The sequence below is a fragment of the Gymnogyps californianus genome, chromosome 9, assembly GCF_018139145.2.
Source record: "Gymnogyps californianus isolate 813 chromosome 9, ASM1813914v2, whole genome shotgun sequence".
Taxonomy (NCBI): Eukaryota; Metazoa; Chordata; class Aves; order Accipitriformes; family Cathartidae; genus Gymnogyps; species Gymnogyps californianus.
In genome coordinates this window covers 155,217-168,986 of record NC_059479.1, presented here as the reverse complement: position 1 = coordinate 168,986, position 13,770 = coordinate 155,217, and the positions used below count along the sequence as shown (strand labels likewise).

Here is a 13,770-nt window from a genome sequence, read left to right as displayed (position 1 = left end):
GTGTAGTCTCTGCACAAAAAATTGGTGTTATAGACACTATGTTGATCATGGTGATACTAAAGAATTAACTCATTTTCTCATCAGAACGCCACTGCTGGGACTTAGTTTCTGCTTAAACTTGGCCTAGCTTGAGCGAGGTGCAGCACTATAGCAGTGTCCAATCTTTTTTGTTGCCAAGAAGACAGTGGGTGGCTGTTACCAGGCCTGTGATACTGGGTTGTGGGATTCTTTTGTTGTGGTTTTTTGTTGTTTGTTTTTTTTTTTTTAAACTTGTTCACCTTTTCATTAATGGAGTTGTATGTGATTTCAGGGTTTGTAACTTGTTAACAGCATTTTTTTTCACAATGCAAGCTAGCAGTGTGCCACCTATATATATTTTTTTTTTTTCAATAACAAAACTTCACTGAGAAGAGAATGTTTTCTGTTCTCCCTTAGGTTGTGATGTTGTGCTGGACTGGCTACGAAAGACGTATTGGAGCCGTCAGCTGGGCAATAACTTGTGTGAAGAAAGTGAGGATGAGGAAGAGGAGCAGGAAGGGGTGGAAGCAAATGCAGAGTTGGACAATGATGCATGGGAGATTCGAACTCCGCAGCATGAGGCCTGTCAGAAACACAAGGAATTCCATGGTAGGTATCCCTAGAACAGTGGCAGATACAAGGATTAGATGTGTCCTATGCTAGAGAAAGCAGTTTAAAAGTGTCATCTTCTAGCCCTGATAATGCATAAAGATACACCTTCAGCTCAGGTTTTGTGATTCCTCTTTGGGCCTTGGTGAATCCTTGGGGAGACTGACTTTTTTGGTATTAGCTCACTGAATCTGTAGCATAAAATCTTTTACTTCTATTGAATATGCAGTATCGTAACCAGTAGCAACAGTTATACTGGGATGGTTTAGGACCAAGCATTGTAAAAAGTAGTTGTAGTGTCTTGACAGCCACAGTTTTGGTATTGAGGCCACTACTGACAAAGAAGGCTATGGTTCTTTTATAGCCCTCATAACTCTGTAGATTCATAACTTGAGCAAGAGCAGGATAAAGGCAGTTCAGCCAGTTTCAAAATACTTCACATGTGGACAGAAAAATCACTAGCTGCCAACAGCATAAAAAAAAATATGACAGGTAACTCAACGTGGACGTAATCTAAGATACAAAGTGCAAAACAGTGGGAAAACTGTGGTAAACTGTTCCAGTGGTTGCTTTTCCATCACCAGAAGTCTGTGAACCCAAAATAAGGAGCTTTTCTCAAAGGGGATTTCTAGTTATTGAATGAGTTACTGAGGAAGCCGGACTTCAGATTAGATGGCTGGTCTGCGAGTTTGAGGCATGTGAGGTATCAAATAGTACCTGAAGCAGTAAAACCAATTAGTCATAATTTTTTCTGACAAAACATGGCATGTTTATGGGGAGTAACTCACCCAACAGATTACAGCAGCCCAATCCAAGGTCCAGAGTGTGCAAAAATGCTGAAGTGACCTTATTGCGCCCTGGAAGGTCACACTAGATGACTGTAACAATCTTTCTGGCTTTAGGATCTATGGATTTTTTGCAAGTCTTTTCTAGATTCCTTTATAACAGACTCATACATAGATAAAGTAGCTGTGATCCAGAAAATATTAGCTCATTTGTTGTGCACTTTGAGTTTAATACAGAATTTATTAGAACAATCCAAACCTAGAGGCAGTACTAAACTTTGGAATGCAGCAGCAGTTACCACTTTTCTTGTCAGAGTGTATGTCTGGGCTTCTGTCTCACTTCATGTTGGATGAGATCTAAGCATGTGCTATTTCTTTCTTTCTCTGGCTACTCTAAAAAAAAAAGAACACCCCACCCCCAGTAGCCGAAAGAGAGCGCCACAGAATGATACAGTAGATCCTGTGATTTATATGTCCAGAGTAATGGAATGGCAATGGTATGTCAGTCCTACAGTTCAAATGTATCTGAAGTTTTATCTAGTTGATACTGGGTGGTGGACATCCTGATAGCAGGTGACAATGACACCTGAGTGGTGAAGTATTTTGAAAGATGGTGCTATTTCTGGTACAGTAAAAGTGATCAGAAAGGACATTTCATGTAGATGGTAAATTAAAATTTAATAAAGTCCTGTAAGGATATAGTTTGTGAATAGCCACAGTGCTGTTGCAATATATTTAAAATACAAGTATAAGGAATACAAATATGCATCAGAACATGAGCTGCCTGTGGGAACAATTTCTTCCTAAACTGATCTGTTTAGGGATTTTTTTTGAGCTGTCTGGATTTATCCAACTTGCCTGTCTTTGGCCACTGTTAGAGATAAAATACTGAACTCCTGGTTTAACCCCACTTGATCAAATTCCATGTTGCTGGAAGAATCTGGGAGCTGTAGGAGTCTTCAGAGTGTTGTCTGCATCAGAATTTATGACTTCATTTGACTGATGTCTTCGTTGAGTGTATATTCAGCAGAACTAAGCAGCTTGCCCAGATACAAAATTGCCTTATATAGTTGATCCCTTCCCTGTTTAAACTATATATTTATTTTTATTTCTAGAAAAAGTCAGAGATGTGCTGATGTCCTACAAGAATGAGCAGTTTCGGGTAAGTGCAGTCTGATCATCAGCACTTTCGGTTCTTCTCATTTCCTGCTTGGGGCAATAAGTCTTCTCTTCATTCTGGCCCAGACTGAAGAACTGGGGCTCTTGGCCAGGCCTCATTTGAAATACCTGAGTGCTGGCATGACTAAGTTGCTGTGCCAGGAGTTTATTTCATATAACTGCAGGGATCCCTTTTTTCTCCCTGTAGCGTCCTCCCACAGTTAGAATCTGTCCAGAAGCATCAGTGATACAGAAGTGATATTTGTATCAGCGCTGCAGAGGTGGCAGTTACGCCAGTGTCCATAGTGCTACCAGTGCTTGCCAGGTTGTGTACTCTTGCCTGAAGTAGTGCTGCCATCGAGTGCGTAGCCCGTAGGGGACCTGTGACTGCTACATGCGTGGAGAGAGGCTTGGTTAGTTCCTTGTTCAGATATCTCTCCTAGTGTGGTCATACGTGGCTTGCCGAGGTAAAGCTTCACTGCAGAGAACAAGCAATCTGAGCTGTGATGGTTTCTAATGGGAGCACTTTGTTCATGTTTATAAATGAAATATGTACTTGCTGTAGATCCCAAGTCTTCCTTGTCCAATTGGGTAGTGCTCAGTTTGTTTTCGTTCATCCTAGTGTCTCTGGAAATTGAGACCTGTCATTCAGAAGTCATTAGCCCATGTTTTCTATCATCCATCATATATTTTTGCAATGGCCCAGTGGCTGAGTTGCTGCCAGATTTGTGAATAATTTGCCCCAGAAATCTCTCTCTGCTCAGCTTCCCCTTCTTAATAATGGGATAGTTCTTAAGATGTGGTGAAAGCTGGCTTACAGACCCTGTAAAATGTCTTTCGATATGACCTCACCAACATGCTGTTGTTATTGGGGAGCTGTTCTCACTTTTATTTCGATTAATATCATTAGGGGCTAAAGGAGAAAGTGTGCTAACATTCCAGTGAAGTGTAGACTTAATCAGCAATGAGAACTAGGGTCAGGAATTGTATTGAAAATGAACATTGTTTCCTTCATTGTCTTGATTTTTGAGTATATAAGTGATTCTCCTTTGTTCATCCTTCCCTTTCTGTAGTTGGTACTGGCTTATTTTGTATGTTTTGCATTGCATCATAAAGGAGACAAATTAGTTATATGTGGTGAGTGACCTCTTAACAGAACAGAGGGAAGTATTTCAAACTGAATAGGAAAATGCAACTTCAAAATTTAAACTGGCCAGGTTTGAATGGGGGAAGGGAGTAGTCAGTCAATTGCTAAAGAGTAATTTCAAAACTTTTGTTTTGAAGCTCATGTGAAACTCTCCCTATCCCATCGAAATGGTGTAAATACAGGCTGAAGAGTAAACTCTGTTATATGCCTCAAAAAAATAATTTCTTCTTTTCTCTCAGTAGTTATTGTCTTCCAAAAAGAATCTGCTAGATACTTGTTGGTGATGTAACATGCTTCATGCCAATATTTTATAGAAGGTGGTGATGGTAGAATTGCCACTTGGGTAGGTTGTGAGCATAAGTAGAAGGCATGTCTTACCTTGCTGGACAGACTCAGATAAGGTATATATCAAACCAAGAAATAACTAACTTTCAGAGGAGTACTAACCTCCAATATTCTCTCTTCCATTCTTGGTACAGCCTGGTCGTCTGTTTTGTGTATTGCTCCTACTCATCAGATGCTCTCAGCTGGTTACAAGTTGCCTAGATGGCTGTGTTGATTTGACATTTTGGTCTACCGTATACATAATATGACTGGCAAAACCTTGTCCTGAGTAGGCAACCTCATCCCCACCCCACGTGTGGAGTTAATGATTCAAAATGAGTCTGTCCTGGTTTGTGCTAAAGTCAGGGAGAGCAAGGTTTAGAACCAGAATGAGGATGCCAGGACTGCGACTCCTTGGTGCTGCTGCCTTGTTAATTCGGGCCTTTTCCAAGTATGACATGGCTTATATTAGTTTTTAATATACTCCTAGGAAGGGGAACTTTTGTGAGTTTTTTGAAGTGCTGTTGATGAAGTACATATGGCGTGCATCTTGTCGTCATAGCAATGCCTTTCTGTTTGCCATTGGAGCATATTTTCTGTTAATGCTTGGATGTTTCCTTTGCTCAGGTTATGCAGACTGTACAGTCTGTTTCAAAGTCTCGAGAACTGTGGTCCGATTCCTCTTCAGAAGTGGACTGGATTTTGGCTCAGATCAAAGACCTGATGCAAGAGAACAGGTACATCTCTGATAAGGAACTGAGGTGAAAGGTACAGTGCAGAGCTGGGCCTGTAGACCTGCTGCACTGTGGTGTTCAGCTGATCATGGAGAAAGCAATTGGTTGATTTCCTCAACATCTTTGAGGACTGAGTTCCTAATCTGTGTTAATGAGTAATGTTTCCTGTGCCAGATGGTCTCCAAGGTGTTATTCCTGACTTAGCTGTGCTTGCCCCAAGGCATGTCAGCATCTTCAGTGTCTTCAAAAGCTCTCCCAACAACCTTGTGTAGACTTTGATTTCGCAGTAACCTTTAGAGTTCTTCAAAATTGCAGGGCAATACTTGGCCTCTTCTATACTTCCTATCTTTCTATTACTACAGGGCCTCTAGGATCCAGTGTGTTGAGACTTTATTATTACTATATAAATTTGCATGAAGATCTTGTCCCACTCTGAGAAACGTAATCAGTGTAACTCTGTAGAGGGGAGATGGTATCACATTACAGATACGAGCTATAACTCCTGATGTTTTGAATATAAATATATATGCCATACAAGCTGCTGATTAGTTTAAGAGGTTATCAGATCTTGTGCCAGAAGAAAACCCTGAGGAAGAGACTTGCACCTTAGTGGCATTGCCCATCGGTTGCTGAGCATGGAGTAATGAGCAAGAAGGCATGAAGATTCTGTAATGAGAAGCATAACTTACTAAACATGGGACTTCTATATCACTTAAACTGTCTGTTGCTAGACGGTTGGAAGGTACTTGTGGAAGCAAGCCATTGCACCTACCTGTGATTCTGATACTCTTTCCCTAAGCAGCCTCTGTTAGCCTCTATCAGAACACGAATGGACCAAGTGCAGCTGCTTTTATATATAAATAGGTATTTGAGCCTGGCATCAGCTACATGGTAGAGGGGAAACAGGCTGCCACAGTACAAGGATTTTGAAAGGTTCGAGTGAGAACAAGAGACTTCATCTTATGTGGAATGAGTTTTGCGTTCAGGCAAGAGTTGTAATGCATTGGTAACAGATAAAAGACCGTAGGAAGTCCCTTTCCATATAGGAAAACTGAAGTAGTGAAGATCTTAAGATAATCAGGTCTTTCTAATGCTGCCTTGTTGGCTTGCTCTCCTATTAGTTTATGTCTGTGCAAAACTTAGTTTTCATAACAGTACTGTCCTATAAGTATATGATCAAAACAAGTACTTAATTTGGAAAACATTGTGCTTTTGATTCGCTTGCTGTGCAGTGACTCTGTAAAACATGCTTGTGGTATCCCATGAAAGTGTGTTAAATCACATTCTAGCAGTTCTTTGTCGTCATCTTTGAACCACCTGTTGCATCAGCTCTTTCTATTTGTCCCGTGCAGCTGCACAAAGTACGTTCAACCCTGATTGTGTGGATTTCCAAAAGAATCAAGAATCTACTTCATCTATCAAATTAAATCTTCCCCCAGAATACTCAAACTTAGAATTTAGATGCTAGTAACTGTATTTGTGGCCTTGGAGGGGCCAGAGTTTCAAAGTTGTTGTCTTCATCAAGCTCCGAAATACCATGTGCTGGGGGGTGAAGAGAGGAGTTGGGGCAGCTTCATTTTTGAAACCGTTGGATCTGATGGCATATTTGAGAATACGAACACTTGGAATACCCAGCCAGTTCCCAGGGCTCTGCAATGCTTGTTCTTTATTACTAGCACAGCCAAACCATGCTAACGTTTTTCCCTTGAAATAATCTCGAGTTTCTATCGTAAGCACATCACGCTATATCTTTATATATTTCATGGGTGATTCTCAGAAGAAGTCTTTAGGCTGAATTCACCGTCTCAGCAGTGCCTAAACTGTTAGAATGGGCAGCAAGTGAGTGGGATGGGATTCTGAGGGAGGGCTGTCGATTAAACCTTCGCTACTGTGCCTGTCTGTGTAGTGGCTGGAGGGCAGGTATGTGGGGAAGGGAAGCCTCTTTGGAGTTCTGTTTAGTGAAAAGATTATGGCACACCATGAGTTTTATAACATACGATCCTAATATGGAGCCGCTGCTGACCTGGGAGTGTGCAGTAAAAAGGGGAATCTCTAGTCTCTCTTTGGAAGTAGTAACTTTAAATAAACAAACAAACAAAACCCCAAACCCCCTAATGTCAGTAGCCAGTTTTCTGCTTTGCAGAGGACTGAATGTCTCCAGAGCACTTCCCAACTCCAGGATACTGGTAGTAGTCTGACTCGAAGTGATGCTTGTGTACAGCATCAACAGTTATCACAACTTGTCATAACTAGCTTTTCTGCTGATAAGCTTGGTTACGTTTTTCCCCTTGCTTCTGAAGGGTGTTCCTGAGCAAATAGCAAATACTCTGAGAGCAGCATAGTGGGGGGAGCCTGCGTAGGCCTGCTTGTGGTGTATCTGGCCAGTGGGCAAGTAAGCAAGAGTTTGCTTTCCTGCGATCAGCCTGGCACCTCTGAAACAATTTAACAGGCTTGAATTCAAGTATGGCTTTAAGCTGCTTCAGTCTGGTTCAGTGGAATGCTGTTCCGTACAGGGTGCTGTCACCAGAATGTGGCAGCCTTTTTTGCATTACTGTTTCTACAGGAAACTCTGATCTGGCAGATGTAGAGAAGACTTGAAAAGTAACCATCCCGCCCCCACCACCACCTCTAGCTTGGAAGGGATCTGTGCAGTTGTCATGTTCTGTTAAACAGCTTCAGTTAGTCCAAAAGTGCCTGTGCGTGAATCTTTTCTTCTGAAAAGCTGTTACTGTGGATGAGTTAAAAAAGATGCTTCAGTGTTGTTATTGCAATGTGTAGGCTTATGTCCTTATATGTTGGTAAGTCAAATGGAAGGGTTAGACTTTTCCTGTCTTTCAAAAATATCTACTTGTGGAAATATTTTAGGATAGCTGTAGATTATAAATGAAACATTTAATTCCTGCACAATGTGTTGGGAATTTCACTGCTTTGCAGTCATTTCTTTAGAAGGTAAAGTGGCAGTAGGATAGAACTGTTTTTACATCCTTCCTTCTTCAGGTGTATCTGATAGCATGGATTACAGGGCACCAATGAATTGGTGTGCTTAGGAGATGCTGCTTCCAAAATTAAAGCAGTTTTAAAAGTTTGTCATCTATCTTGGAAGGTCCTAGAACTAGGTGGCACATCTCAGGAGCCTGGTTTAATTTCCAGCTTTCACTGTCAGTTTTCTGAGAGCTTTGTTTGGAATTCCAGCCCAGTAACTTAGGTAAGGGTATGAAACTCAGATGCTAGGTGTGGCCTAAAGAAACTTCAAAGATGGGCCAAGAATCTGTGAAAAACAGCATCACCGGATCCTTTGTTCCAACAGAAAAGTCTGATGGTATAGCATCTCTAGCGTATCTCTCATTTCTTAAGTAATCGAATCTGGAAGTAACGCTTTCATAAGAACTTTGTCTTCACTGCATTGTGCTACATTGAATAAGACTTTTTTGATGGTTCCCTTAAGCACGGGCTTCAAATAAGACAAAACAGAGAGGAGGAAGCTGGTTTCTATGACTATAAAAATGTATTTTTTTTCTGTCTTGTGGGTTTTGTTTCTGTTAGCTGTTTCATAGTTTCCTGAGTGACTCCTAATGATCAGGCAACTTCATTAAAATAGCTGCTCTGATGTGCGGGGAAATCCCCCACTTACAGCAGCCAAGGATGGGGGACTGTTTCACAACTTGCTGCTTGAAAAACTAGCAGAGCGCCAAACCCTTCAATAATGATGCTACTGCAGAGAGATTTTGCAATTGCATTTAACTGCCTTGTGCGTTCACTGTTCAGAGAGACGTTTTGGCAAGACTGTTTTTATTTTTATATGTGTGTGTGTATATTATTTCCAGTAAGTACTGGTTCCACAATTCCAGACTTTGGGCCAAACTTGTGGAAAGGAAACATACATGTTTCTGGATCAGAACAGCTTTGGCAGTGAGTTTCCAACCCTTATTCCTTTTACTTTACAGGCTCGCTCTCCACTCCTTTTGCTTCTTTAAGCAGTATTAGCTCCAGAAAGCCCCAGGAACTGCGTGTCAGGTTACGTACTGCTAGTTTTGGTACTTTTCTGTATTTTTCTGCTCCTGTCAACAATAGATGTCAGATAGGCCAGGTGCTGTAATGAAGCATTTTCCTTGGTTTGTGCAGAGTGGTTTGACTATATTCACACATGTGCTTATTCTTGGGAGCTGGCAGAGCCCAAGTAGGGAGGGGGCATGTGTTACAGGAGAACGTGGAAGTCTGGTCACTCAGCTTATTATTTCTCCTGGTGAGTTTCTCATTCCTTTATCAGGAGATAAAGAGAGAAGTGGGACAAGGGACTTGATTGACACCTTTCTTCAAAGCTGAATAGGTGATGCTTAACCTTTGCCTTCTTCATTCTAGCTAGCACGACTGGAAACCAAGTGCTGAGCATGGCTGTGGTGCTGGGTACCGCTTGGGCTGGTGTTAGTTTCCAGGCCCCTTGGCAAGATTCAGTCATGCATCACGTGGTAGCTCTGCACGGGTTTTGTTGCACTTCTGCAACGCTCTCTTTGAAGTACCTGAAATAATAGTGATGTAATGGGAATTTTCGCCAGAGTGACAGTACAGGCTCAGCTCCACAGTTGTTTCAATGTGAGGCAGCAGTCATTGGAACCAGATTTTAGCAGGGTATTGAGGTATAGTCATTTTCCCCTGACTGTTGTCGTACCAAAGAGCTACTTTATCCATTCTCAATCTTTGTTTTTGGTTCAAGCAATGTAGGCCAGATGCTGCCATGCTTCCCCTTATTTAAGCCTTCTTTATGCCTACTTTCCCCATTTTAATCCTGCAGGCTGAAAATTATTTACTTGAAGATCAATTTAAGACTTAAAAATAATAAAAATTCACATCTTGAACCTTGCTGGAGTGTCCTTTCTGCAGACCAGCTATTTAAAACAAACAAACAAACCTACAAGCATACCGCTGTTGGGATTTTTTTCCTTTTTTTTTTTTTTTTTTTTCCCCACAGCAAGAACATGTATATATTATAGCAAAGGCTGGAACTAGCACTGCAGTGAGATTGCTACCTTCACTACACTTTTAAGAACACCTGACTGTGTGTCAAAGTTGAGCTAGGAGGGAGGGGAAAAGAAAATCCCACTAACCACTTGTCTCTTGCCATCTTCTTGGCAGCCTGCTGACGGAACCATGATGACTTATTCAGGAAGTTTTGGAGTTTGCTTCATGCAGCCAGGTCTCAGAACCCAACTTGCCCTGTTCTCCTGTCTGGGAGAATCTTAAGGGAGAATCTTGATATCATACAGTTATTTGTTTTGCAACATGCAAGTGGCTTAATAAGGAATCCTATTCCAGGTCTTTATGTTGTTTAACATTAGAAAGTTGCTTGAATAATACAGTTTTGCTTCAGAGAGAAAATGATTTTTCAATTAATCTGCATTTTCTACTGAAGCTTTCCTCTATTGGAAGACTTCAACTGTGTTGCTCATTTCAGAGTAATAACAGGACAAAGGCCACATTGCATCTGAACAAATGCTACACTAGCTTACATAAAACAAGTGTCCTTATGGACAAATGCTAAATCCCAGTAAGAACCAAGTTGAGCTGGCTGAGCATGATGAACAGTCATGCAAATCACAAGTACATTCTTCTTGTGGAGGGGGAGACAGAGGTGGGTTGGAAGCCTCAGAATGGTAGAGCAAACTCTAGGATTTGGCACTCACTCCCATATTTCATCCTTGAGCGCCTACTTCATCTCATGCTATTTTTATTCCAGCATCCAGATGCAATTTTTAAAGAACACAAGCTGTTGTATTTATAGTTAATGCAAGGCTGTACCTATATCCAGCTTTTTAGAACCACCTACACGTTTTCTTTGAGGGCCCAAAATTATTAAAAACAGTTCCCAGAAGGGATTCATAGATGTACCTTCTACTTCTGTTTATTAATAATAGCATGTTAACTGTATTGAAAATGAGACCCTATCGCACTCTGGTTTCCATTGGTCTGCATATAGCAACATAAAGACAGTGATATGGCATGGGGTTTCTCTTTAAGTGGAGATTTATCTTTCTTTAGAGGGAATTCTCCATTAAATGTTCTTGTGTGAATGGTCACAGGTTCTCTTGCTTCTTCAGAAACTCAATAAAAGCTCTACGTTCTGTAGCCCTTGCTACCAGTCCATTCTCCACCATGACATTTCTTTGAGAAGATGAATAGTATTACGCTACCAAAGCAGCAATGAGTGTCCAAGTACTTATAATCAAGTCACTTTTTTACTTAGAAAACAAAGAAACTACACAAGCTTTAAACAAATGTTTGTGCATGTATGTTTATATAAATGAACACAGAGGTTCCTAGAAGTTGTTTTTGAATACCATTGTGGTAATTGCTTCTGCTTTGCTTCGTTATCTGTCCTGAAATGCTGCAACTGTTTACTTTTTCAGTCACAGGGAGTCTGTTATGTATCACAAATGCAGCTGGGCTAGTGCTTCCCCAGTGGCCTCTATGAGAATCCAGTTTTCTGAAGGACTGACTAATGGTACTTTCCTTCTCAGCTGAAGACAGGGTTGTTCCTGCAGTCTTCTATGTATTTCTGAAGAAGCTTAATTTAAGGACTCAGCTGCTTGCTTTCATTTAAGAGAGAATTTTTTTTTGATTATTCACTCACGGAAAATTGACCACATGGGAGGGAGGAAGGCTGGCGTGGAATGCATTGACAAGGTTGTGACTTCATTAGGTTTGGAAACTTGGGTTATGGACTCAGGGATAACAGAGTTTATGAGTTCTCTTGAATATGTCAAGCGACCTATGAAAGTGCTTTTTTAATTTAGAATGCCTCTGTAATTCTGAGTAAAGCCTTTCATTTCCCCTATTGACATACCCTGTAATTTGGATTGTGCGGAGGGCAGAAGATTCCTTTAGACCTAAAGCAAAATGAGCTAACTACAAAGGATCCTCTGCTGTCTGCTTCAGAGAACTGACCCAGTGGACCTTTCTTAGTCAGATGTTCTTCTGCTTAAGTGGTTCTCTACTGAAGCTGCCATCTGCATAGAGATGTCCTTAATAGTTGGTGATAATCAGTCATTGCATGTAGGAATAATGGTAATTATGCTGGAACAGTTTCCAGAGAAGAGAAGGATTGAAACTGGATTTTGTTTTTAGAAACAAATTACATTCTACCACTTGCCTTCTGATCTCCCACCACATCATCTACTTATGACAGAGTGGTCTAGTGTTTGTGTGTGTTGTTTCTGCACTCTGAGATCTTCAGCGGCTGTTTGTATTTATAAAAATCCTGTATTGGATCTAAGTCACGCCTTGATGTTTAGATTTGGAATTCACCCCTATTGGAGAAGACAAACTTTCTCATCCATTCTATACCAAAATATGCCGTGTTTGACATGGGTACTACCATTCCAAATCCGATGAGTCTGATAGCAAAAGCAGTTGTTTCTGTGGAATTTATTCAGTGTTTGAAAATGGCCACCTTGATTTTTATTCTGAGAAGTGTTTGTTTTAGTGCTGTATCTTTGCACGGATAGAGAAGCTCATGGATAGAAGCGTGAACAGAAGAACTCAAGAGAATCCTATGGCTGGATATTGGGGTAGTTGTGGGAATTTTGCTTCTGTCCCTTTTGCTGGATTTTACTTTCAAGTGTCAGTTCAGCCTACCTGTGTGGGTCCCCTCAGTCTTCCACTTGCTTTAAGCCAGCCTAATAGGAGATGAAGTGGTCCTTGAGCTGGACCATTCTGTGCTTTCAGACTAACTGAAGTTCTCAGGATAGCTATAAGGGCAGGAGACATCCAAAAAAGAGCTGTAGGTGCTGTAGGGAAGAGCAGTTGTGACCCTACTGTAACTTATCTGCTGAACAGCTGCGTGAACTGCACCTTAAGGTGTGCCTTGCCAGCGAGTCAAAAAGGTTGGCTTTTCCCCTGAAATTTAACCTAGCTCTGGGGGTCAGAGGTCCTCAAATTTTGGCTGGCCTGCTGACAGAAGACTTGGATCATACTGCAAACTATAGGTATTTCAGTATGATAAATGTTCCTGTGCTTTTGAAATACCAAGATATTTGCCTCTGCAACTCGAGCAGAAATGTTTCCTTCAAGGTTCTGGTTCTGTTCCAGTTTGCACAACTGCACGTTCCCTCCAAGTCTAGTGGGATATATCCAGCCCAAAACTGGCATACGATTTTAGTGCCTTACAACAAGCTACATCACCTCCTCATAGTTCCAGGTATTTGGCTCTCAAACTTGTTTCAGAACTGGTGCAAGTAGTGTTTTGATATGTAAAGGAGTAAGTGGCATTAATAAGACTCTCTGATTGCTCTAGGGAGACAGTGGCTGAAGCTCTTCTCAGTGATGGCTTTCTCATCCCAAAGATGGATTGTCTGAAGATGCTAAATATCAAGTATGAAGGTTAGTGTTTTGGGCACCACATAAGTAAAAAGTCCATAGCTAGTGTTATGTCCAAGTCTGTTCTTTTTTTTTTTTTTCCATTATATTAAAATCTGTAATTCTCTGCATATTTTTCATATATCTGGGTCCTTAAACATCTTTTGACCTGTTGTCCAGACCCCTTTACGGCCATGCTTAGCTATTGCTTTTGGATAAATCTCTTACCATGGAAGGATAGCTCTTCAGCACTGAACGCTGCCTGGCCAAAACGTCTTTCGAAGCTTGCATCTCTGCCCTTATCTGCAATAGTTAACTGATTTCATGAACTCCCAGTAGTTTCTTTTCTACACTGAAGATTTGAAGCAAATCTAAATGGGTATTTTGGAGCCTCATTCACCAGTTGCGTCTTGGTTCCATGCTGCTGCCCATATGTGTGGAGTTGCATGGATTTTCTGCAAGAGGATTAGGTACCTAGAGGCAATGAAAATTAATAATTTGTCTATTTCCCTGGGACCTCTTGGAAACACCAGCCAAAGAATGTTCCAAGAAAGATCCTCAAATTTCTGTGACTATATTACAGTAGTAAAAATTTAGGAGCTTTTTGATTCTGTGTTGCTTTGCTCAATGTGCCTTCTCTTTGCAG

General features: G+C 41.1%; 1 protein-coding gene across 2 annotated transcripts in view; it reads left to right on the top strand.

The window, feature by feature from the left end:
* LAS1L (LAS1 like ribosome biogenesis factor) overlaps nt 1–13,770 on the top strand; it is a 47,322-nt gene that overhangs the window by 13,225 nt on the left and 20,327 nt on the right. For both annotated transcript variants that reach the window (XM_050901574.1, XM_050901573.1), the window contains exons 5-8: nt 436–627; nt 2,528–2,574; nt 4,669–4,778; nt 13,063–13,148. In XM_050901574.1, coding sequence (XP_050757531.1) covers nt 436–627; nt 2,528–2,574; nt 4,669–4,778; nt 13,063–13,148 — 435 coding nt within the window. The remainder of the gene's footprint in view (nt 1–435; nt 628–2,527; nt 2,575–4,668; nt 4,779–13,062; nt 13,149–13,770) is intronic.